Source organism: Thermobia domestica, chromosome 3 (genome assembly GCF_964235325.1).
Source record: "Thermobia domestica chromosome 3, izTheDome1.hap1.1, whole genome shotgun sequence".
Taxonomy (NCBI): domain Eukaryota; kingdom Metazoa; phylum Arthropoda; class Insecta; order Zygentoma; family Lepismatidae; genus Thermobia; species Thermobia domestica.
The window spans coordinates 47,853,843-47,880,813 of record NC_137456.1 but is presented as its reverse complement, the minus strand read 5'-3'; the positions used below and the strand labels follow the sequence as shown (position 1 = coordinate 47,880,813).

General features: G+C 35.8%; 1 protein-coding gene across 1 annotated transcript; it reads left to right on the top strand.

Moving 5' to 3' along the window:
• Nucleotides 1–4,959: 4,959 nt before the first annotated feature.
• Nucleotides 4,960–26,971, top strand: LOC145680370 (glycine receptor subunit alpha-2-like). Its single transcript, XM_081750792.1, has 7 exons — nucleotides 4,960–5,073; nucleotides 6,823–7,052; nucleotides 8,120–8,202; nucleotides 15,845–16,000; nucleotides 19,871–20,069; nucleotides 23,972–24,188; nucleotides 26,099–26,971. The coding sequence occupies exons 2-7, from the start codon at nucleotides 6,823–6,825 to the stop codon at nucleotides 26,315–26,317; spliced, it is 1,104 nt and encodes a 367-aa protein (XP_081606918.1). The 5' UTR covers nucleotides 4,960–5,073; the 3' UTR covers nucleotides 26,318–26,971.

Genomic DNA, 26,971 nt, shown 5'->3' with positions numbered 1-26,971 from the left:
TGACCGTTTCCTTTAGTCTAGCCGGCATAACCGTGGGACGTAAAACCAGAACATTTCATTTCATTTCATTTCATTGCAACCTTGTGAACACAGTAACTTCCATAGTTGGGATTGGATTTCAATGATACTTTGCTGATACATTAAGTACCTTAATACCGCGGTCTAGTTCGACGATCGGTGTCGTGGGTGCAAAGGTGAGCTAACCCTTTTAACATATAAACGTGGGAATGATCATGGAACTAAAAAGACGGAACAAAGCTCACTCGCAAGCTTTTGCACATCTGAACACAAGCAAAAGCGGACCTAATAGCTGAATTATGTGTAGTTTTTGAGACCTAGTATGAAGCATATCAAAACTTCTAAATTTTTCCGGGCTAAGATCATCGTTACGTACATGCTTTCTTCCTGTTTTTACCATGTCCTTACTTTTTTCTCCATGTAATATCAGTCATGATTTGTTAGCAATAGTTTATTCACATACAGAATTACTTTGTGCCTAAGTAACAACTTTTTAGCACTTTACCCTCCTGAGATATTACGCCCCAAATATAGCATCAAAATCACAAACTTCAAATTTCGGACCCCCATAAATATATGGTGCCAGTAGTATCATAGGTGTGGATATTTGTACAGACTCTTTACATGCAGTAGTATTCAGCACAAAGCTTATGAACCCCCACTTTATGACGTTCCAAATTACAGTCATAATAAAAAAGTGTAATTTTTGTATTTTTCTGGTGATTTCAAGTATTGGTTTGCAACCCTGCATATTTATTTAGAAGTAAAAGTTTATATTCTTTGTGTAGTTCAGTCTCTTCTGTAAACATTCTTTTTTGTTTGGTGTTCGTCTGATTCGTACGTTCTGAGCAACTGTAGTTTTTGTAAACGCTTGCAAATGCAAAAATTGGCACTCTACCGATAACAAAGATGGCCACCATTTAGGAACACTTGTACATACGACAACTTGAATGATGTTATTGACCTTCTCATACACAAGGTTCAATCACATTCCAATTTCTATAATTTTCGGAGATGATCGAGCAACTATTTTCGCCATTTTTGGACCACTTCAGATGGATTGGCCCACAGAAGATTACAAAAGAGTAAGTCTCTGAAAGATCTTTTATGTATAATTGGAACTTCTGCCCATTGCAGGTCGCAGGTTTGAGGTCTGCTGGTTAAGAATGATTCTACCCTTTGCAGCTGGGTCTAAAGGAACCTCTTGCCCGTTGCAGCTCAGAGGTAAGGTAAGAGGGGTCTCTCCAGCCCGTTGCAGCTTGGAGAGATAGGTAGGGTATGACCAGTTGCCAACCAGTGTTGTCAGATTCAGAATAACAGACTTCCCGCTCAAAGCCCTGAAATTTCCCGATCACTTTCAAAATTTCCCGCCAAGAAAGAATATTAACTTAATTAATCATTAATTAATTAATCATTATGTTAATAATTTCAAATTAAAATCAAATAACAATGAACAATGAATAAGAAGTGCATATTTTCCTGCGGGAGAAGAAATCTATTATAGGGCCATCTTTCTATCTGTAGTTTATTTGGTATAGATAGAAATATACACGTGTGTGTGTGTGTGCGCACGCTACTTTCAAGCATTATATTCTTCCCTCCTCTTCATCACTTCACCTTATTATTCCGTGAATGACTAGCCACATTAAATATAGTAGCCAAAGGGCCACAAACCCTCTCTCTCTTCTTGCAGAAAATGGATATTGGCGCGTTTAACTATCAGTTCTATTTGGTTCGGTTTATAAACATTTCTTGCTGTTTTGGTTCTTTTGACCTTTTGACATATTTCATGTACACAAGGAGTTAGAAAGAGACGACATGAAAAGGAAAAATGTTGAGAGAATTTCCCATTTTTAACACGAATTTCACTGTTCAACAAATTTTGATCGAAAGTATGTAAATTCTTTGAAATTGCGATTTTTACATTCATTTAAGCATAATATGAAAGGAAATGATAATAGAAGAATTTTCTTAGCTCAGGTTGTGAAAAAAAACGCCCTTGTACAGCGGGGGACACTTCTAAATGGTACACCTTAGCCGTAAATCTCCATATGGCTGTACTATTTAGAAGTGTCCCCCACTGTACAACAGTAGCTGTATATATACAAATGTATTAATATTTATAGAACATTTAAGCAAAATCCTTGTAAAAACCTACATGTCACTTTTTTTTATCTATTTCACTGTGATGTGATAAGCTGGGGAGTTAAGAAGTACCCTAACCTATACCTTTCTATACCCTTGTACTTTCTTTTTCAAAATTGCGCAAATACCAGTTTCACAGCAATACAGAAAACAAAGTAACCGTGGTCAAGTTAAACATTAACAATTCCGTAATAAAAATCAGTATTAACATCAAAACATGAAAAATATGTACAAATACCTTTTTGTGCAAGAACTACATTGCAATGTAGACAAAAGTTTCAAGTGATCCCTTGTACAGCATTATGTTTATTTTATCTTGAGCGTCTTCGCTTGGCTTGCCTTTTGTAGGTTACATCTGGAGCATCCCTTGCAATAGTCCAACAGTAGTCGGCCAATATGTTAGAACTCCACATTCCCTCATATCTCTTCTCCATGGCTGCAATATCTTGATGGAAACGCTCACCATGTTCGTCACTTACTGCTCCACAATCTTCGGGAAAGAAGTCTAGATGTGAATGAAGAAAATGGAGTTTCAGAGACATATTGCAACCAAGATTTTCGTAGCACAATAACAACTTTGCTACCAGTTGTTTGTAATTTGTTGCTCGGTGTCTTCCCAAGAACTGTGAACAAACACTCTTCAAGCTTTCCCACGCAGCTTTCTCCTCACCTTGGAGAATTTCGTCGAACTTGTGATCTTTGAATAGTTGCCCAATCTGTGGCCCTATGAAAACACCCTCTTTAACTTTGGCATCACTTAATCGAGGGAATTGTCCCTTAGGTACTTATAGGCCTCATCCTCTTGGTTCATGCTCTTAACAAAACTTTTCATAAGACCTAATTTAATATGTAGAGGGGGAAGCAAAATTCGGTTACGATCTACCAGTGGTTCATGCTGTACATTTTTCACTCCCGGCTGAAGAGTTTCTCTGGTACTCCAATCACTTTTGCGGTAATGAGATCCACGATCTCTACTGTCCCATTCACATATAAAGCAACAACACTTTGTATACCCTAACTGCATACCTAGCAACAGTGCTATTACTTTAAGGTCACCACAAATGAGCCACTGAAAATCGTAATATTTAATGGCTTGAAGTAAACGTTTCAAGTTTTCATAAGATTCCTTTATATGAACTGCGTAACCTACAGGAATTGAAGGAAGTTCATTTCCAATATGTAAAAGTACTGCCTTTAAAGTCACCTTGGACGAATCTATAAAGAGCCTCCACTCCGTAGGTTCGTAATTAATTTTAAGTGCCCTCATGAGACCATTTACATCTGTACATGCCACAAGTGTGTCTTCCATAGTAAAAAATGAAGTGAACATCTTCTCCCTATTCCGATACACTGAAATATTTACTTTTTCCTGCAATAAATTCCATTGCTTTAAGCGTGACGCTTAAGTTTCGGTTTTGCTTTTCGAGAGGTCCAAGTCTCTGATTAGATCACTTAGTTCCTCTTGAGTAAGTCTATGTGGTTCACATGGAGGTTCTTCTACAACAAACGTAGGGTCCTTTGAAGTACTTGATTCAGGAGCTTCAACTTCTTGATCATCATCAGAAAAAAGATCGTATTCTTTAGGTGGGTCAGGAACAGGTACTCCTTCTCCATGTGGAACAGGGTGCATTTCAGAAGGAATGTTAGGATAGATCAAGGCCCGCTTCTTCTTCGTGGAAATTCCCTTCTTGACGGAAGGAACCATACAAAAATAACAGTCTCTGATGTGGTCGCTTGGCTCCCTCCAAATCATGGGCACTGCAAAAGGCATTGAGCGCCCCTTCCCATTAATCCAATTTCTTAGATTGCTGGCACAAGTGTTACACACAATGTGAGGTGTCCAAGATTTATCTTGGTCTCCAATTTTACAACCAAAGTAATATTGATAGGCTTTTCTTATTAGTGATGTTATAGTCTGCTTTTGTGAGGAAAATGTCACTTCCCCACACACGTAGCAGAAGCTATCCGCACTGTTTACACAATTTCGCGGCATTTTTGTTTATTGAAATCCTCAAAATGTCACTTGAAATAGTTCCGATAACTATTTTAAAATATATATTCGAAATACCAGTATTTTTGCGTAGTTCTAGTTGTATTTTTATGTCCTGCACTACACAAACGTCACACCCAAAACGCTGATAACTGCACTAAACCTGTCTTTTCTAACAATAGCAGAACACTGCTGAGATAAGGAACACAATGAAACCAAGCGTTCATATAGTTTCTCCAGTGTTGCCGGATCAGTGTAACATTTTACCCCAAACGAAGCGAATATATTTATTTTTAAAGCGTTATTAGACATGCCTCTAAAACGAAAAGTAGAGCTAATATTCGAAAACAACTTTCAAATTCGTGATCAGCACCACAAAATCAATAAGAATTAGCTGATTTTGTTCAATTTACTTTTTTTTGTTGAACAGTGTTTCCTGCATTCCCGCCAATGCTAAGAATTTCCCGTTTTGCGGGAAATTTCCCGCCATCTGACAACACTGTGCAAACCAAATCTTCTCCCTCGAGGTGTCCATTTATATAGCCAGTCTTTGGAGGCGGAACCTGTGGAGGGGTTGGAGGGATTATCTTCATATCTCTTCGTGTTCCATCGGAGTGGCGGCATCCATCGGCTGCTTGCTGGTATTTGTGTCGAAGCATGTAGTTTTAGTTACTAATATGGGATGCTTCCAATACGAGGGGCTATTGAAATGTTATCTTGTTCCGCTCAGTGAGATGTATTGATTGTATATGTGTCATCTTTGGACAAAAATGTTTTCGTTGAACGTCAACAATATTGTAGAATAATCCTATTTTATATTGAGTTTGCGAATAATCATTTTTGTTGTTTTAGGTGGTCCCTTAAACGTGGGTGTGAGGCTAAGCCTGGATCGAATTTTGGAAATAGATGTTGTTAATAAGGTAAGTATCTTTAACTAGTAAAAGAAGTTAAAATCTTTTTTCACTGGATATATGTCTAGTAATTAAATTGCAGTAGCGGTTCTTGAGGAAAGTAAACACACTTTAGCTCGCTGTAGAGTGTAGATGATAAAAATACTTAAATATTTATTTTACTTTATTATTATTATTATTATTATTATTATTATTAAGGGCGCCGGCTTTTGAAAATCACTGGGGATGCTCTCACAGTCACGCGCGCGAGATCTCGGGGTATGGAATACCTCTCAGCTTTAGCGGGTCGTTCGGGACCCTTTGCCGAAAAAAAAAAAAATGAAAATTATCTGTATTGAAATTTCAGTTTAAGGTATTTTTTTAAAATGAAAATGGAATTTCTTCGTGTTGGCTTTCCTTCAACCCCCCTTTTCTTACAGTGGCAAAATATGTATTCTTGAGTGAGAATATGGCGATGTAACCAGTGACTTTCTAGGATTCTATGGTTGTAGCCCCCTATCTAAGTCTCGTCACGCCATTTTGAACTCCGACCATTTGTGATATAAGAAGTGAAAAAAAAAATGGCTGAAAATAGTACGGAGAAATGCTTGCTCAATTTGTCACTTAAAAAAAAAAAATCCTCAGTACCATAGTTCGGATTTTTTTTTTTTTTTTTTCATCCCTGATAAAGTCTGCTCAAGCTTTGTATCTTCCCGCTCTATCAAAATTATTATTATTACTTTGCCTACCAACTATCCAAACTCTACCTTATTTAGTCAACTTTTCAAGGGCTTCGTTACACATAATAATAGTTTTAAATTGGTAAATTTCCTGCACCGTTTAACACCCGTTAACACTGGAGTAGCAATATCCATTGGCGCTATCTTCTCAAGCAATTACGCAGTTAGCGACATCTTGCAGCGTGACTTTTATTTTATTATAAATTAGCCTGACGTACTGACATTTGGCTTTGTTATTCGGATAGGCAAGAACATTGTATTTAGGGATGCGCACGAGACAAGATTTGTGGCTGTCTCGTCTCGAAAATGTGCTGTAAAACTGATGTCTCGACTCGAAAAATGTATATTTTTCTATTGGAAGAGCCGTGTTTCGACTCGAATTTTGTCAGGAAAATCCTGTCTCGACTCGTCTCATGCGCATCCCTAATTGTATTTACTATGTAAGAATACTTTATAACAATTACAATGATCTAAAATACGGTATATTGTTAAATCGTTTCCAATCAACATTTTCATACGAAATAAGTAAATTTTCGGCAAACTTATACATGAGAGAACGCTTGTCTCTTAGGGGTAAGTGAAGGGGTAACTTATTTCAGTGTTTTAGCAGTTTATGCATTTATAATGTATTCGATAGCTTAAGTTCCTAAGCCATTTAATACGTATCTGATTGATTTGATTAGTTTAAGATTTTGGTGTCGTAATTTTGAATGCTTTTTCTATCTACGATGGTATTTCTATCTATGAAGGTAACGATGTAAGGTATTCATTTTCAAAAAAGAATTCTAATTAGAATAAATATCATCCTCTAATTAGATGACTTATCATCTAATTAGAATACATTTTATTTCTTGCAAATAGAAATAAACGTTTTACTTCGTCAATTACTCTTTTGTTTTAGAATTCTTATGTGAAGTGTTCAAAAATGCTTTTGACTCATAAAACATAATTTCTTTTCGGTTTGCTTAGACTATGTAAAAATTATCTCCAACTGCAGTATTACATTAAATTAATATGTTTTTACTTTATCAATCAACAGATGTTGTCAATCGATATGGTAGTGTTTATGAAATGGACGGAGAATCGATTAGTGGTAAATACATCTGGAGGCAACGGTTCTACAGAGAATTTCAATCATCAGCGAGCACAAAATCTATGGAAGCCTAGTTTCTACATGTGGGGGATGAGGGAGCTTAACATCCGCAAAGGCATGACTGATATATCAAGGTTAAGCATCTCGGCTGATAAAAGTGTCACCTACATATGTGGGTAAGAAACTGCTATTATCATTTATAGTCTATTTCATACAACTTGTCCTTTCTGACAGTTGCTTTCCTCTGTTTTTAACTTTCTGCACGTGGTTATAACAATTAGGCGAGAAGAACTGTTTCTATGGCAACAGCACGTTCAGCCAATTATAGTGGCTCATTTCTCTCGCTCTGCAATGGTAAACATCTCACCCTTTCCGCATGTTGCCAATTTGAATATAAACAAATGCACAATGTTTTAGTCGAATGTCAACTTGAGTAGTGGACCTGCTGGTTATTGAAAGCATTTTTTTAAAGTTCTCTTTTGTGTCATTTAATTTTACAAAACTGAGATTTACTTGCAGTGAATAATTTCGTGTTTCAATACCCGACGCAAAAGCTGGCAACACAGCATTGAGTACCACGTGCATCCAGCGAGCTGTCAGAAAGGACAAGTAGTATCGATTGCAGTCTAAATGAGTAAAGAAAATTGTTTCATTCTTTTTAAATGAGAGGGTAATAATTAATTTTTATATCAGTAACAATCCTGCGTTGTTAAAGAATTAAGAAAGTTAACATAAAAACTAGTTGCGACTGTGGTTATAAGAACAAGAAGATTAGGTTGCAAACTTACAAATATAATATTATAGATGCTATGCTAAAGTTGTTTCAACGTTTTAGTAAAAATATAGCTTAGAACAAAGTAACTAGGTTTTTCTTTTTCCACATAAGCAGTGACACATAAGAGATAGGTTACCTGAGTAAAGTTATAGGAAGAGAGAACAAAAGAAGATTTTGTGTCCTTTTGTGGTGGTCAAGTGGCTAGCGCTGTGGTGTTTTCTGTCATTGCAATCTCGGGATCGTTTCTCGATGGAGATACTTTCCTAGAATAAAACCAAGTAATCTTTAGAATCCAACACTAAAACAAAGTACTATTTGATATAGCTCGTACCTGCAAAGGAACGATTAACTCTAATCAAAATTAAATTACTGCTCTATTAAATTAATTATTTGTGGAAAATTTGTCGTCACCTCAGTTGTATTCTTATGCACTTCAGCTATATTTTAATTATTTTAACTTATTTTCAGAGTTACTGCACGTGTGCCATGCGATTTCAATTTTGATTTGTACCCATTTGATCATCAGTGTTGCTCTTTAAAAATATCCGCATGTAAGTATACAAGAGTTATATATAAGAATATGGAAAATAACCATTTAATAAACGTCAAATTCATTTTCCTTTGTTTTCTGTATGAAGATTATTACCAAGATACTGCACTAATATGATCATGTTCGGATGAGAATTCCAAATACAGAGAAAGTCTGCCTACTTGTGTTATGATATGTTCGATGACGAACGGGTCAGAACACATTCATTACTTCATGAAATTTGAAAATAACAGTATTGTCAAAATGACATTTGAGTCACTCTTCCGTCATTTTCTTTCAAATGGTATATAAAAATAGGTGCTCACGCGCACTATATTTCAATGCTTTGCAACTTATAATTGAATCGTAAAGTGAAACTTAATTTTCATTCACTATATCTGTCCGCTATATTCTCCATCATATTAAGCATCTAGAGATCAAAAGGAGCCATCAATAATTGGTCTCAAAGTAATCACTCCCGATTTACCCTACAGTTTGAATGTCATGATCTATTTCTTAATGCCGTCACCAGGATAAGGAGGCCTTGGATGAATTCTGAGAACGAAAAGAGATATCGACAAATGATCTTCAGATTCAGAGTTATTACTCTCGATTTATCATACGGTTTTCAATGTTAATCTCTAAATGCCGATGGCATGGTGAGAGGGCTTTAATGAATCTCGAATACAAAAAGAGTTATCGTCAAATGATCTTCAGATTCTGAGTCATCACACTCGATTTATCTTAAAAATGATCTTCAGATTCTGAATCATCACACTCGATTTACCTTAAAAATGATCTTCAGATTCTGAGTCATCACACTCGATTTACCTTACCGTCTTCAATGTCATAAACTTTTTCTCCATGCCATCGTAAGGATCTATTTGGTGAAAGGTGCTTTGACTGAGTATTGAGAATATAAAGAGCTTTCGACAAGTTGTCTTCAGATTTGCTGTCATCACTCTCAATTTACAATACGGTTTTCAATGTCATGACCTGCTTCTTAATATCTATCTATTAGGGAAATGGAACATTGACTGATCTCAAGAACGAAGAGAGCTATCGATAAACAGTCTTCAGATTCGGAATCATCACTCTTGATCTGCCCTATAGTTTTCAAACTGTTTCTCAATATCGCCGCCAGGAGTCTACTTTTGGAAAAGGGACGACTGTATCTTGAGAATGATAAAAGCTATCGACAAATGTACTTTAGACTCCGAGTAATTATTTTCAATTTACTCCACTGTTTCTAGTGAAATGATCTCTCTCTTCGACGTCAGCTTTGAATGAATCTCGAGATCTCGAGAACATAAAGAGCTGTAGACAAATGATATTCAGATTCAATTTTCAATCTCGATTTAGCTTACCATTTGCAATGTCATAAACTGTTTTCAAATGCCATTTAGGGAGAATCTATTTGGTAAAGTATACCTTCATTGGGTCTCGGGAAAAACGAGAATTGTCGACAAATTTCTTCAGATTCGGAGTCATCACTGTTGATTTTCTCTACCGTTTTCATTGTCATGATTTGTTTCTGAATGCTGTCACCAGGAATCGAGAATGAAAAGATTTGGTAAATTGTGTTTTGACTGATCTTGAGAACGAATTGAATTATCAACAAATGATCTTCAGATTCGGAGTCATTATTCAGAATTTATCCTGTGATTTCTAATGTCATGATATGTCTTTTAATGCTGACGCCGTGGTAAGTGGGTTTGAATGATCTAGAGAACCAAATGAGCTATCGACAAATGATCTTCAAATTCAGAGCTTTCACTCATGATTTACCTGACCATTTTCTATGTGATAAACTGTTTTTCAATGCCCTCACCAGGAATCTGTTTATTAAACGGTGCTTTAACTGAATCTCGAGAACGAAAAGAACTATTTACAAAAGGTCTTCAGATTCGAAGGCATTACTCTAGATTTGGCCTATGGTTTTCAATATTATGATCTATTTCTCAATGTTGTCCACATGAGTCTATTTGAAAAAAGGTAGGTTCGACTTAATTTCGAGAACGTAAACCTACTTTTCGAACCAGAATTCTGGATTCATTCCTCCATGTTCAATGTCATAAACTGTCATAGCGCCAGGAAGATTCTACTGGTGGTTCTAGGGTAACGTGGTGACAAAAAACTAAGACCCTATGTTGTGAGTTCAGTTCTCTAATTAGATGTCGCTGAAACAGTGCTTGCTGTTGGAGACTCAAGTAACAGAGTATCCTAAATTTAGTTTTAAGATTACCTCGTACATTTCTTAAGACTTCCATTTCCATTAGTGATGGGAAAAGGTTGTCAGAACGAAGGGAATAAACATACGATAGCCTAAATTTAATTATTAGTGTTAGTCAGTGTAAAATAAGAAGTTTTGTGGTACTATATGTGCTATTTACAATAGTACAGTATTTTAAAAAATGAAATTAAGTGAAAAGTTAAACAAATGGTAGTTAACACTTGCATGTAAGATGTAGTCAAGTTTGTTGATGAACAAAAGAAAAATAAGAAACACTGCTTTCTATAGAGTACTATTTTCTGAAGCTTATTTGAAGTATAATCTAGTTTAAGAGTTGCGGTAGCATAGCCGATTTATAAAATATCTAGGTCTACTTTTTCAGTTGAGTAGTCCAGATTTGATCCTAGTGGAGACTGGAGTTTTTTTTTTTGGTTTCATTTCATCGCGGCTCAGAGGCTTACCCACGCTCTTTAAAATGGGTATTTGGAAAATCTTAGAATGAAGGCGACTGGCGACCGAAGTGTAATACTCATTATATATATATATATATTTCACGTTCTCTATATATTAAGGATGGGCAAAACCGGTTTTTATAAAAACCGAAAACCGGTTTCTAGAAAAACCGAAACCCGAAAAACCAACATTTCGGTTTTCTCCAAAACCGGTTCGGTTTTTCACCGAAACTGGTTTCGGTGAAAACTTTTCGAAAACACATAAGACTATTTCTGTGGAAATGGATTCGGTTTTCGGAGAACAACGAAACACCATTCTGGTCAGAAATAGAACAAATTTTGAAAAAAAAAACGAATCGGTTTTGAAGAAAACCGAAACCGGATCAGGTGAAAAACCGAACCGGTTTTGGAGAAAACCGATAACCGGTTTCGGAGGAAACCAAACCGGCTTTGAAGAAAACCTAAACCGGTTTCGGTGAAAATCCGAAATCGGTTTTTGAAAATTTTCAAAAACCGGTTTCGGATTTTCTAAAAAACGAAAACCGAAAAACCGATTTTTGTACCCACCACTACTATATACCGAAGCCTCATTCCGAATAGGAGCAGTCTTTATCACTTTGTTCACGAGAATTGTTTATGTTAAAGTTTACTGTGAAACAACAAATAATTGATGCTTAAAATGAAGTAGATTCGAATATTAGGTACTATATGGATGGGCTAAAGTTACACTGGTGTAAGCCACATTTTCTTTGGTTTCCTGAAATTAACTCAAAACTTACTGTAGTAAGTTCAAAAATAAAAGCTGCTTCCTTTATCACTAGAACCTCTATTGCCATCTGTTGTCAGTTCAATGAAGCTCTTAGGTTTCTGCTAACATTGATTTATCCAGATTTCTTTCCTGTACATAAGTTTTTCTTTTTGCCAAAATTACTTATATCATTGCAACTCTAACCTGCTGGTGAATATAGTTTAATTTATTATGTCTATTTTATCTCTAAATTTTCTGCTTATTGTGTCGTTCTAAAATTGAGATTGTACTGTTGTTTGTAAAATTATTACTTTTTGCATTTTAACAATTTAACTTCAAACACATGTAACAAAGGTTTCTTAATATATATTGCATCTCTTAGGATTGATTAGCTGCAACCAATACTTCCCCAAATTTGCGAAACTGTATTTTCATGGTAGTTGAAGAAAAACTAGTTTACAAGTTATCGCGCTAACTGCTAAAAGAAATTGTATGAGGCGTTCCAGGTAGTAAGGGCGCACTCAACAAAAGTTGCCTGAAATGAGAATGCTCGAAAATTACGTTTGAGATGTTCGAGAATTAATTCCAAACTGCTCTGTCGCAGCCGGTTCTCATGTTTATATATCTAAAGCCAGAGGTGGACTGGCTATGTAAAAAGGGCGCGGTCACATACTCTGGGAGGGCGCCGTCCATCCTAGGCTTTCGCTTGTATGGAATACCCCCTCCTAATAAAAGGAAGTCCCGGGGGCTTCCCCCGGAAAATTAGTACACAAAAAACAACAAAAGATTAAGTAGCTATTGCAGTTAACCACGATAGAATTATACAAATTCAATATTTTCATAAACAAACAAAGAGACTTTGAGTACTAAATATATTAGGTCTATATAAATCTGCACACTTTAACTGAGACTACAAAAATCACACCAGTTGTTTAAATTCTTCGGCTACATTTGTTAAAAGTCTAATTATAACTGAAGATTTGAGTTAAGTTTGGGGCTTATGCTATTTTTCATACTTCCGTCCTTTTAAAGCTATGTTCATCATAGCATTAACTTATTTTTCATCTATTTTTAAAACCGTTGATAAAAAGTATACATGAAACATTTACCACAAATTAACAAAAGTAAATTTAGAATGATATACCTACCTAGTGAAAAAAGTAATTCAAAAACAAAACTGGAAAATGAAAGTAAAGTCACTGCTTTATGCTTGAAGGAGCCTTCGCATCTCCTTGCTTGCAAATAAAATTGTCTATTTTGGTCAGAATGTCTTTTTCTGAGTTCATCAAGAACAATGATTCCAGATGTTGATCTGTAAGTCTTGAACGGAGTCTTGTTTTTATGTATCTGAGCTTTGAAAATGCTCGCTCACAGGACACTTGTGTTGCCGGTAATGTATGAAGATACTTATAAACTTTGAATAATTCTGTGTAGAGTCTTGAGTGCATATTGTACTGCAGAATCACATCGAAGGCGCATTTAAAGCAAGAATTGCACTTCACTCCATCACATTTTATAGACCTTAAATCCACAATATCGTCAGTCGGCCCCAAATATTCCTCCTCATCCTCCATGAAATATTCAGAAAACTTGTCCTCTTCAATCAAATCTTTAATCGTACGAACCTCAACAGCTTCTTGATTCTTTTCTTGGTTCTCATAAGGGAATTTTGAAAACTCTTCCCACATTGATGAAAACAAAATAAGCTCTTCTTTAAGTTTTCCCTCTTCACAATCAGGAATTAATTCAGTGATTCTTTTCAGTGACAACGAAGCCAGACTTAAATTCTTGAACTTCTTAGGATCAAAACACTCTAAATCTAAGTAGGCTATAAGCTTTGATTTTCAGCAAATCGTTCCTGCATGCTGTTAGAAATTTGGTCTAGAACACAGTTGAAAACGGTTACTTCAAATCCGTATTTACTGTCTTCAATTACTTCATCAGAAGCTGATTCCCCTGTCATTTTCTTTCTTTCTCTACATCTTACCTCAGGCAATTCTGTTTCTATAACTTTTTCTAGACTAGGAACATCTGTAATGAGTCCTTCAATACTATTTGACATTTCTGTTGCAAAGTGTTCTGATGCTTTGCAGACTTTGTCAAACTGGTCCCTAGCTTCTTTCAACTTATTTTGAGTTGAGGATATCAGGCGCCATGCTTGGACATGTCTGTTTGCAAGTAGTCTGATAAAGGTATGATATGCTGAAAAATCAATAAAAACATCATAGCCACAATGATAGTCTCAAAGGAGCACAACTTTTGAATGAGAGACATTGCATCATTTCTGACTTTGGAATTGAATTCTTGCGAGTTGCCAATCACACTTAAAGCTGCTACGAGTTCCACATATACTGGTTTTGATTTTCTTGGTCTGGCATCCTTTGAGTCGGGTGCCTAGTAATGAAAGTGTCCGAATATTTTTACAGCAGCGTTGCTTTTACTTCTCCATCGAGTTATGCCAATAGCCTCAAGACGGACGCTTGAGTTTTGTTTCAAGTACACCTCAAGTCGTTTCTGGGTTCTTTCAAAAATATCTGAATTTCCTGGAGAAGCCCAAAGAAAGACATATAAACACCCAAACTCGGCCAAAGGGCAAGGCCGTAAGCCGAGTAAAGACTGGATCTGGAGGCGGAGCAGTGGGGTGGTAGAATTGATATATAAAAATCATCCAAAATGATCGATATTAGAGTCAAATCTATAAATTTGAGAGTCCCTAAGATCATTATAATGATTCCCAAAGCCAAAAACAGAAAGAGCGAGGCCGCAGGCCGAGCAAATACCGGGGCCTGGGGCAGAGCCCTAGCTGACCAAAGGCTAGCGAATTTATAAAATAATTATGTAGCTTTGTTTGTTTGTTTTTTTAATGTGTTCAAAGAGGAAACTGTGCGCCTTCCCGAGGCTAAGACCCGTCGGGAGGGCGCAAAGGCACTTATGAGAGGAGGGCGTAGCGGCCATCGGACCGGTACTTGATTATGGCCAGTCCACCCCTGTCTAAAGCGTGTCTCTAAAGTAAGCCCGACTTCAAAAACATTACTACGAGAAAACTATTGTATTGTATTTCATGATGCAAGTTGCATATGATACACTGGTTCTTACGGTCTTTTTCATGTCATGTCAGGTTTGTGTAGTTTCCAATTTGGCCACCAGAGGCGTTGGTCATCAAAGCTTTAATAATGTCGTCTTCATGGTGCTGGGAAGTCATTCTGCGTGTTGAAATTTGAAAGATATCTGCATCGAATAGATAATCCATACAGAATCATTGAAGTTGAACGAGATTTCCCAAAGCGCAACGTTTATTTTTGTGTCACAAATGAATGAAGACTCTGATAATTATGCGTTCCAGCAGGATAGAGCACCACCTCATTATCACTGTCAGGTTTGTTCGTACTTCAATGAGGTACTGCCACCCTTTGAATAATGCTCTTCTGAAATGGCCTGCCAGATCCTCAGATTTAACCCTCTTGGATTTTTTCTTATGGGGTTAGATGAAGGACTGTGTTTACATGTCTCCCCTTCTACCTAACCTAGATGAACTACGAATCAGAATTCAAGAAGCAGCTATATCGGTCACACCAAATATGATAGCCAAAGTCTGGCACGAGGTAGATTCCCACATAGGTGTTTGTCGCGTCACACACAGCACCTACATTGAATCTATATAATGTCTTTAATCCACCATAAAATCGCAAAGACACTAGTATGAAATCAAACAAAAAATGACGATATATGTAGCAGTTTTTAAAACAAATATTTCAAAGTAGGACTAACTTTAGAGACACGCTGTAAAGTATATACCTAGGAGTAATTTGCGAACATCTTTAGAAAATATAGTTTCAGGGGGCCGCGGTGGCTCAGTGGTAGAGCGTTCACCTCTGGTGCTTGGGGTCCCGGGTTCGATCCCAGCCCCCGCGAAGTGAACTTTGTGGTGGACAAACACCGTGTGCGTGGGTTTTCTCGGGGTTCTCCAGTTTCCTCCCACTTTCTTCATTCCACCATTTCATTCATCACTCATCATCACCGTCTCCTTTAGCCTAACCGGCATAACCATGGGACGTAAAACTTAAGTTTCAAAATAAATGACGTTTATTTAGACCATTCAGAGTGTATTTTTAAGAAAAAATATCCTTATGACGTTTATTTAGACCATTCAGAGTGTATTTTTAAGAAAAAATATCCTTGTTTAGTTCGCCTTTACTGCACGGAACCCCTGATATTTTAATTTATTTTCTAGATCCTGAACCCGCCTCATTAGTAAGAATGAAGTGGCTTGCCGGAAATAGGTCTGTATCCTTTGCAGGGAGAGTGAATGAGGATTTCAAAACACCAATATATATAATGAGAGCTATACAAATTGAAAAATCTATTAAAATAAGCTCAAGACTATCAGGTGAATATCTATTTGATTTGACTTTTCTAATGATTAGATTGATTATACGTATATGAAAACATGTACACTCAAGTTCAAAATTATTGTCGCATATCTATAACTGTCTTCTTGTAAGAATATAATTGGATAATGATGTTGCAGGATATTTTTACATATACATACATACCAAAGCATTTCATTCCCATCCGGAGATGGGCGGGCCCCAGAAGGTTACGCCTTCTCTCTGGCCAGAGGTTGAAAAGATTGTAGAGACGAGAAAGATGGATGGAAATTAGGAAATTTACAAGATTGGAGAAATATAAGATTCAGCCTTAATGGGCTGCATGATCGTTAAGTATTGTGGTATAGCGAAGGGCGAAAAAGTGTAGTGGGCGAGTGAGCTGCCAAGAAAAAGAGGTTTAGGGATGGTAGATGTGTGGATGGTCTTGGTATATGCGGCGCGCTGGATTATAGTCCGCTGTTTGAGCCTCTCTTTCATAGATCGCCAGCAGATGGTCCACAGGTTGGTACATGCGACGAGGAGAGGTAGGAGTTTGATCTAAGAGGTCTGCAATGATCGGATGAGCGTTTGTAATATGGTGCATAATATAACGGGTTCGGAGACGATAAATGTGATTAAGGAGAAACAGCATTGTTGTTTGTTTATAGACAAGAGCTGTTGGTGTTCGAGGTGGCAGTGAAAAGGCTATTCGAATGGCTCGGCGTTCTAGGATCTGCAGGCGATCATAGTAATATTTGTTGACTGAGAGCCAGGCGAGATGTCCGTACGTGATGGCGGGGCGAACAAATACTTTATACGTATAAAGTAGAAGGTTGGGATTTAAGCCCCGATATTTTTAATACTGACACTATGTTTATAATCGGGAAATGTATAAATTTTGTGGCAAATTTCATAGGAAAAGAATTATAAATACGAAAATTAGAATGAGTAAAACAAAATGTCGCTAAATGAACAAGGAAGTTTTATTTTCCTTTTATTGTTCTTATTTACTGCTCTTTTTGACATGAAATTTGCCTCATACATGTATTTGCCGATTATACACATACTAACATTATAAGAAATACCGGGCGAATTCGTTATTAAATTGTATTCCTAGAAGAACATATTTATAGACATCCGACAATAATTTTGGACATAAATGTACAATAATTTGATAATAATTTGGAATCAGCGACGCAACTAGGCTGGTTGTAACCCAAGGCAAAAACTCGCTTTAACAACCCCCCTCCCCGCTGACTAACCAAACCAAAACGCTCCCCAACTACACCTAATATTGGCTTCACACAGTAATTATCCTATTTCATTTTTTCTTCAAATGGTAAAGTTTGATTTCAAAATCGCAGTAGGCCTACATAATTTAATTTTCAGCACAAGTTAAAACACCAAACTAATTAGTATTTGACTGCCAATTCTGAGGGTATCATGCTTGACATATTATTACAGTTTTACCATAATAACTGCAAATGACAGTGTTTCTGGAATTATATGGATATGTGCATATGTGTATTAATAGAATGAATGAACAGTCTTGCTTTAGAATAGAATATTTAATTATGACAAACAGCTGTTGTCCCGAGTATTATACTCGGACATTTTGCAAATCTCTTAAATCGAAGTAAGTTAAATGAAAACACAAAAAGCTGGAACTAAAATTTAACTTTGTGGACTCTTTTAGCTGCAAAAGTTTTTACAATATCCTCAAAACATAGCTTTGAAGCGAACTTATGATCTATGGATATGATCCTATGGTTGATAAGTCGTTGTTGTCCTATTAAGTTTCTGAGGTAACTTTTTGATCTTTGATTTGCTAAAATTCCTTTCCTTGCCGTATAGTGAAAATAAATATTTGCCCAGTTTTGCGCCTCTTCATCCGGCGCCCGGGGCACAAGCCTCGTTTGCCCTTTCCCTTAGTTACTGTTTGGAATAAAGCTTTAATTCGATTATCCAGTTAGGTTATAGGATTGTGGTCTTCTGTTAGGTAAAACTATTTGTATATTTTGTGGATAAGTAATTAGTAAATAATAAAATGGCTTAAATATACAACCTTCTTATGCTCGACTCTATCTTGCCTATTTGAATTTGCTGAAGTAAGTATCTCCTCTTATTCTTTTAACTAACCCCTTTACATCACATCTTTTTCCGGTCTCTGCTCTTTGTGGACACAGGCCCGCAACATGATGGGGGCCTGCCCCCCTAAACTTTTCGTGCCCCCTCATACAAAATGCTATTATTAATACAGAAAACAATTTGTAGAAGAATTTTTAATGACTTGGCCCCCCTAACACATTCATGGTCCTCCCAAACCTCTGAGGCTGGTTGTGGGCCTGTGTAAACATCAACCAGGTCTTAACTAAATTCTGACAAGCCAGTCTACTACGAATGAACTCAACCAACATTTCTTGTTAACACTTTCGCTACCGAGCTTATAGCTATACAAGATAACTGTCAGTTTAGTGCATTTTTAAAACTAGGCATGCTAAATAAATGCCAAATAAATTTTCAAACAGTCTATTTTAAGTTGAATACAACATTTATTTGTATTGTTGAATGAACCTCTTACAATAGTACTTCAAAAATTCTCCTTCAATAACATAAAAAAAAATCTTTTTTAGAACAGAAACTTAATATGAAAAAGGAATAAAACTCACCCTTATTGTTACCATTGCGTGAAACTGTTAGAAAGTTTGCTATTTGTTCTTCAATCATTTATGTTCCTTCGTGTTGTCACAACAAGAAAGTAAAACGACCTTACTACAATGTTCATCTATGTTTGGTCCGGGATTTTTGCAGGCCAATCCAGATGTACAAAGAGCCCACTGTTGTCCGTAAATCGCCGTTGAACAGCCTTGTACCGATGTGGCATCATGTTGTTGTCCTGGTAGATCCCATCGCTACCAGAAACCTTCCATTAAGGGCTTGACCACACCCTCCAGATGTTCCAGATAGCCTACTATTCGTTAGTTCTGTGACGTTCTAAGGTAACTAACGGGCCAACATAATTCAACCCAAACGCTTCCCAGACAAGCACACCACCGCCAGACAAGCACACCGCCGCTGGTGGTATACCAGCTTTCACAACAGGATCAACGCAATAAGAATGAAGAAATTCGTGCTGTTCCTGTCGTACTCGTGATCTCCCATCGGCTGTAAACACTGTAAATCTGCTTTTATCGCTCCACACCACCTGTTTCAACATTTTCATACCCTATTGACAGCAGCCTTTCACCCAGACGTGGCGTCGCTTTTTATTTGTCGTGGCTAAATATGGTTTGCGCGTGGGGAGCTTTTAGTTAATATCGCACAGTTCGGAAATTCCTGTTATTCCTAATTACAGTAATTTTTCGGTTCTCGTAAAATGCCTTCGTAATCTGGAACGTTGTCATACGACTGCTTTCACGATTCGCCTTCACCAGTCTCTTCAGATGACGACGATCTCGATCTAAAAGGGCTTTGGTCGATGGCCACGGGATATTGAGAGACTCCATTTTCTCTCCATCATGTCAGCTTTATACAATATTCACACACTTCTTGTTGTAATGTTTAACTAGCGAGTTAAGTGCGATATTTTCCTTCCATATTGTTTCATATTCTTTTGAAGTCATCTGTTGCTTTCGTGGATGCCATTCTGTCACGGCTCAATATGGTTCAATTCTGCCTGACACAGCATACACACCAAGTGGAGTTACAGCACGATACCACTAGCAATATCTATCACTAAACATACAACTGGCTAAATGACTTGCCTTGAAATGTTCATTGCAACCGTGCGCTATGAGACAAGTCATTTGGCCAGGATGTTTAATGCAAAGCATAACTTGGAACGAATCTTGTAATACCTCTGAATATAATAATTACTGTTTATCTTCCAGCTTCCTTTGCCGGCTTGGAAATTCACTTAACAATGCGCCGACAGCTAATGTCCCATATTCTGGAGACCTACATCCCAAGTGGAATATTTGTTGTGATTTCTTGGGGCAGTTTTCTGATCAACCCAGAATTGGTACCTGGAAGAATGGTTCTTTTAGTAACCAACCTATTGTCGTTAATCACAATGTTCGAAGCATCAAGGTACGAGGAATTAAATCATGTTACACTCATTATTATATCGTCATCCAAATGCCAAGCACTTACCGTATGTTAGCTTCTATCATACCTCCAATTCGTGACTATTTTACCTTGAGTAAACACTTCCAATTAATCACTGGCACGTCCATGCACCGTGGTGTACTGAGAAAGAAAACGTACGCGGCAAACAAACAAACAAACAAAAACGAAAGTTATATGTGTTAATCCTGTAGTTTCTGGACTTAACGACCATTTGTGTGTGGGGCAGCAAGAAAACGTAAGTTGTATACGTACTTTCTGTAAAATAACATAATTCATGTGATGTTATCTACAGTAACAGTATATATATATATATATATATATATATATATATATATATATATATATATATATATATATATATATATATATATATATATATATATATATATATATATATTTCGGTACGTCTAGTTGTGACCGTATGTACAGATTAATAATGAGGACACATTCTGATTATCAGTACACAGCATTATTGGAAGAAGTAAGTATGTGTGTTTATTACGCTCATCCATGAGAGCATTACCACTGTACATATACCCTTTACGTACGATTAGACACAGAATTCATACTGCACGTGTCAATTATACGAATTTTCCGTATGCCGCATACAACTTATCTGTACACAACAAAAATGTGATGTTAAAATAGGTGTTAAAACAGCACACTTTGATTATCAGTTCAGTGTATTATTTCCACACCATGGCATCTCTTTCGAATAGGCAATTCCTTTCTGAGTAAAAGTTTTAATTCAATGATTCTATTTTGTAAAGGTAGTCTTCAATATAGTACATATAGAAAAAATCTCAGAAAAATATTTCTTAATTGCGGAGCATAGAGCTTCAAACAATGCAAAAATGAATTGCTTTTACATGGCAGTTTCTTACTATAAACTACAAATCAGCTCGAGACAAGATGGCGTCAGGATAGAAAGAACTGTCTCGAACTCCAGTTTAATACTATATTTTGTTCAATACAAGTGTTATTTTTTTTTTTAGATTTGTTTATTTTGGATACATTTTTTAAAAAATGTGGACATTCATGGCGTCACTACTTCTCATATTTACAATAACTTAACTGTATAACCATATAGTTTAACACAGGCGATTTCGGGATGTATGCCTCCTCCATTTTGGCTGCAGCTTAATTTGTGATCACCACAAGTTTAGTGCAAACTAATTTTCTTTAATACAATTTTACTTCTTTATAACAAATTATAGAGCAGTAGTCGACATGGTTAATGGCTGCTACACTCCTTTTATAAAAACTACAAGTGTTATAAGAATAAGAATAATAAGCTACAAATAAATTTAGTAGAATAGTGAAAGGGAAGTGACAAATAAAATTCATATGCAGGGTGGCCCAAAAGTAGGTATACAGACCAGCATCGATCAAGTATGACATTTTAATTGATTAAAATAATAAATTTATTTGCTTTGGTTTGTTCCGAGCTTAAGGTATAAGTGAAAATAAATTAAGAACAAATAAGGAAGAAACTAAGTCAATACCTATATTGATAACAATAAGTAAATGATACAAAATGTCGTGACCGATCAGTATGAGACAGTATACCTACTTTTGGGCCACTCTGTATAAAAATAACAGGTTAGTAAGACCTATTCGCCTAGTTTAAAATACAATAAAAATAATTTGTTGTGTTTATGATTTCAAATATTTTAGAGATATATCAACATGATTATTTTTTTTGGACCAGAAATGTTAGAAGTACGACTAGTACATCAACTTAAATTAAAAATAGATCACTCGCAGATTGAGAATATCCAGACCACCATATTATAGTTACATATATAGCTTTTCTTTATTTTCAGAATTTGACTTTCAGTTCTTTGAAAGACATGTTCTATTGGGGACTATACATTTCTTCCACTCCTAATTTTACACATTGAAAATTTGTCGTCACATCACTAGTTTAGTTGGACTGGAACACGTTCCGATAAATATTTGTCTAAGATATTCTGCAGTTCAGTAACAAATTGGCTCTTGAGCCGTGTGTCTTATAGTCGTTCGATAAAAGATTGTTTCCAACTAAATCACCCCGAGATGCATCTCATAAACGTAATTAATCTCCATACTATTATATTACGGCTACAAATACAACACTTTCTGCACCAAAAAGCTCTTAATGCCTTTTAAAAATATCATATTCTACTACATCCTTTACATTATTTCTGTCATTCACTGTATATGTTAGCAATTCGTCATAACACACTATTGCTATAATTAGATATTCGAGTATATTCAAATAGTTGATTATCAACAAATAGATAAATAATTTAATTTTTTTAAGTCATCTTCCGTTACTTTTCTTATTATTCGTTTTATTACCAACGTCTTAGACACTTGGAAACATATATTGTATCTTTCTCTAAGTGGTTTCCTTCATGAGTGGCGCAAACAGATTCGTCTGAACCGACAGATGGCGTACAAAATGGCGGTCATACCCTCAAATGTACGAATAACGAACCGAAAATCAATTTTCGATTAGTTAGAATCAATGCATGAACGGAAGGAAGTGTTTTCCGTAACCAGGTAGCTCTAAAGTATTTTATAGATCAATAAAATGTCAGTGGAAATGTCCATTATAGCATAAATGTCTAGTATCTACCACTGAGAATTTGTATAAATTTTTATTTTTATCAATGAAGAAAGTTTTACACAGTATGTTTGACATTTATACCAACCAATGACCGAGTTATTATATTTCCCGTAATCCTTCAAGAAAATTGTGTTGTAAGGGTATGGATTTTCTGACATTTACCATGAGTAAAAACGCTGCCATTTGTTTTTGTTATATGCACCAGAAACAGAGTATGAATTCTAACACGACAGCAGATAAAGTAATATCAATTAACTGTTTAAAATAGAACAATATGAAACAGATAATAACTGCAATAGGCAATTGGAGAAAGTACAGTATTTGAATCAGTGCGATAAGTTCATGATGTCGTTTATTTAGATGACGTCACTCATGACGAAAGAAACTAGACACTGTACATAGGTGGTCATAATGGCAGATATAGATGGGCATATATAACATACCTAGCAGACGTATATAACATACGGAAGACTGTTAGATGTCAGATATACTGCAGCGGTATTATGTAACATCTATACGGAAAAAAGCAGTACGCATATAGCATATGCTATATAGATTAACGTAGTAAACATACGTGAGCCGTATATTTCTAAAAGATACCGGTCTTCGAATAACTGATTTTTCTAAGTTGCCTCTTGTTTTAGTACACACCTATGCCATACTTATCGGTAGTTTGTATTCGTTCGATTTTTCTACGAAATTGCGTTGCCCTGTCAGTATCTATTTATTTATATGTAAATAATGAAACTTCAATGTTTAACAATCCTTCACTTTAATACGAAAAGCCAGCTTTAATTGTCTTATATGCAAATTATATACTCCAATTATTTATAAGTAACGAATTCGAGAAAACAAAAATTTCAAAATCTTTTGACCCAACATGTAACAAGCCAAATTTAAATGGGTTTCGCTCCAGCTGCAGATTGTACTATAACTCTGAATATTTTCTCCTTAATTATAACCATGTTGTATGTGGGGATTTTATTTATTTATGTTTTGTTTGACTAAATATATTACAATCATGCACCTAATTGTTTACAAATTTAGATCTAATACAAATTTAGATCTAATACAAATTTAGATCATAATGCAAAATGTTATAAGCATTAAAAAATTAAAATCTATGAAATTCAATATAGAAAATTGATGTGTTTAAATTTCAAAATTTAAAAGTATACGCTAATTATGTTTACATGTTGTCTTCAAGTCATATCGTTCTTTTATATGTAGTTATAACTTTCTTTTATAGATCTGGAATTCCTAAATCTCTGAATGTACAAGCTGTTGATGTTTGGCTTTTATCCACCATACTATTCGTATTTTCTGCGCTGCTTGAGTATGCTTGCCTCTTATTCAAGTTACGGGGCAAAGAGGACAATACCAAATTACATGTAGATGAACCTAAAAAGCTTCTATACGTTGCAACTTTGTACCCTGTGAAGAAGCGACCGAAGAAATTTAAAATGGTAAGTACTGTAGGTCTATTTATAGTCATAAGCGCGTAAGTTTTACCGAATCATGATCTATAAAGTGTGACAATTTAATTCACGAAATGCTCGCTGCACAATAGTGGAGGGTCAATCAAAACTACGTAGCAAATTCTTACATGTGCTTGACTGAGTTACAAATCAGTTGAGTCAATCATTACGGAGTAGCAGAGTGCGAGTGTTCGTCGAGTTTAAGATTGAAACGTTGAAAAAATTCGGAGCACTTTTCATGGGTTCACCATAGACCTTACAATCATTAGTATCTTATCAATTATGATCCAATCACAACCCTCACGAAAATAAAATGGATATCAGGATAAGCCTGATACGCGAAAGACAATTTTTACTCTTACTAGTCAGAACAATTTGTTGGAAATCAATACCATTTCTAAGATGGTTGTTAACACTCTTTCAGACAGGGGTAATGGGTTACTACCATTGTGCGGTCTGTTGAAGCCCATCTTCCAATCATACCTGCTGGTAAAGATTATTGGGCCATTAAGTAAAGCTTACTTCCTCTCAGTGACGTCAGAAAGTGTCTAGTCCTGTCACATGTATTTCACTCATTTGGGAATGCCTCGAACCTATTCTGTAGAGCAGTAAAGGAAATCTCGTATGTCAGAATTTTGCTGTTTGCGGTAAACCTGGAGTAGTGTTTTGTGTTTGTGAATTCCTAGTCTATAAATCAATTCAGAAACTTTACTAATCACTTTATTCTCCTGGCTTACAAGGCAGGGTACCCCGGTGCAATACGCCGATTGTGATAAGATTTTACAGACATAGAGAATATTGCAAAAGAAGCGACACGTGTTTTTTTTATATCGGCCAACAAACGCATTGAAAGGGTCAAATAGGGCATAAATATGAGTTCAAAATGAGATTATGTGGACAGTTACCACAGTAGTAATCATACAATTTGTTACTAACCTTGTGAAAACAACTTAAAGACCATATACGAATTTATATACCATACTACTCTGAACTCTGTTGGTCATATCTTTTTCTTTCCATTTTTCACGGAAGTTTATTTGGAAGCTTTGGATGACGTATTGATTTTTACTCTTTATACAACACTAACGTTCGGTTGCTACTACCTGGTGTTGCCAATGGCTGAGGAAAACATTATGTCGACCGCGAAAATGCGAGGAAATATCTCTTTCTAAAACTTCACTGTCATTTAGGCATTTCACAGCAGACAGTTCAGATATTACTGAACGGAAGATACATTCCGAAGTCCTCAGAAACTTCTTCCAAGTAGAGACCATTTCTGTTAGCTAAAATATACGAACCATTCTACTTTTATTCTTTCCAAAAGCAAGTTTGTAATTTTTTTAAAGTTAAGTATACTAGTATACTGGTAGTTTTACACATTTAAAATAGTACTAGTTATAATTTACTTAATTTTACACAGGTACACGTATTAATAGAAGAAAATGTACAGTAGTTTCTTGTAATAATAGAAAGATATTAAGAATATTATAATAATACATGTGCGGTGTATAAGCTAATAGATTTGTTTAATCTTATCATATGCGATTCTATATCCTACTATATCTACGTAATCTGTGCATGTTTTAGGATCTCAACCATATAGTATGTAATATTGGAATTTTATTTCATTCGTCCGTTTTGGACCATGTAATGCTCAATCTAAGAGAACCACAAGGGTAGACCTTGAGGACCACTTGTGGTTTTTGACCCACAGTTTGAGAAACACTGTTCTAAATAGAACCCAAATACTATACATTTGCATTCTGATGCAATATATTGGTTCTCTTACTTATTATTTTTAATAATTACTTTCTGCCACTCTCGTTAACAGTGAAATTCGTATGTTGAGATGTACTTAACTAAAATTCAAATATTTAATTATTTGCTTTTTTTTTCAGGCGAACAAATTCATCCTTTGCTGCTGCCTGATTAAAACTTACACGTGGCGATTGTTTAGCTGCACATCGTCTTTCTTCGTGGTGTCAGGCAAATGGAATACTTTAGATAAAGTGTCATTGATCATGTTTCCGTTTGCATTTCTAGTTTATAATATTATTTACTGGTTTCTTTTTACCCCTGCTTTGAATGGTAAGAATTTAATAGATCAATGTTCTTAATTGCGGTTGAAACCAGGCTCTAATAATCCTTGGGTTCAGGAGAGCTTATAGTTCACCATATCTATGTGCAACTGTGAATAAACATTCAAACTTTGCCAAAACACTAACTATACGTTGATAATAACCTTGGTTACAGCTTCGGCAAGGTACACCTGTGTATAATTGCTCGTCTACTAAATACAGATGTCTAATATACATCTATAAAGAAGTTAATTGCTTAACAAATACGACCCCCTTTTGCGTTTCCAAAATATACACATTTTGTACTTAGGAGACATGTTCATAATGTGTTTGATGAAGACAATGATACATTGCAAGAAGTGTAACAAAAGTTATCTAATGAATAAAAGGGAAAGAATCTTGTTGCGATCAAATTACGAGAAAATTGCTGAATCACTTGAAATGGATTTTTGGATGGAGTTATTAGTTAACCGTATGACTGTTTACATCCATGAGGTCTTCCGATTGGTATATGTCTCGTCTTTGGAAGCTTTTCCGTTGCACGCTAATAAATTATAGAAATGGTTCGTTATGTACTTTCTTCCCCTATTTTACTATCTTGTACACATGTGTTTGGATATTTAACCTAATAGTATGAAGTAATAGTAACTAATTTTGGGGGTAAGCGAATAGGTGAAAATTTTACTTATGAAA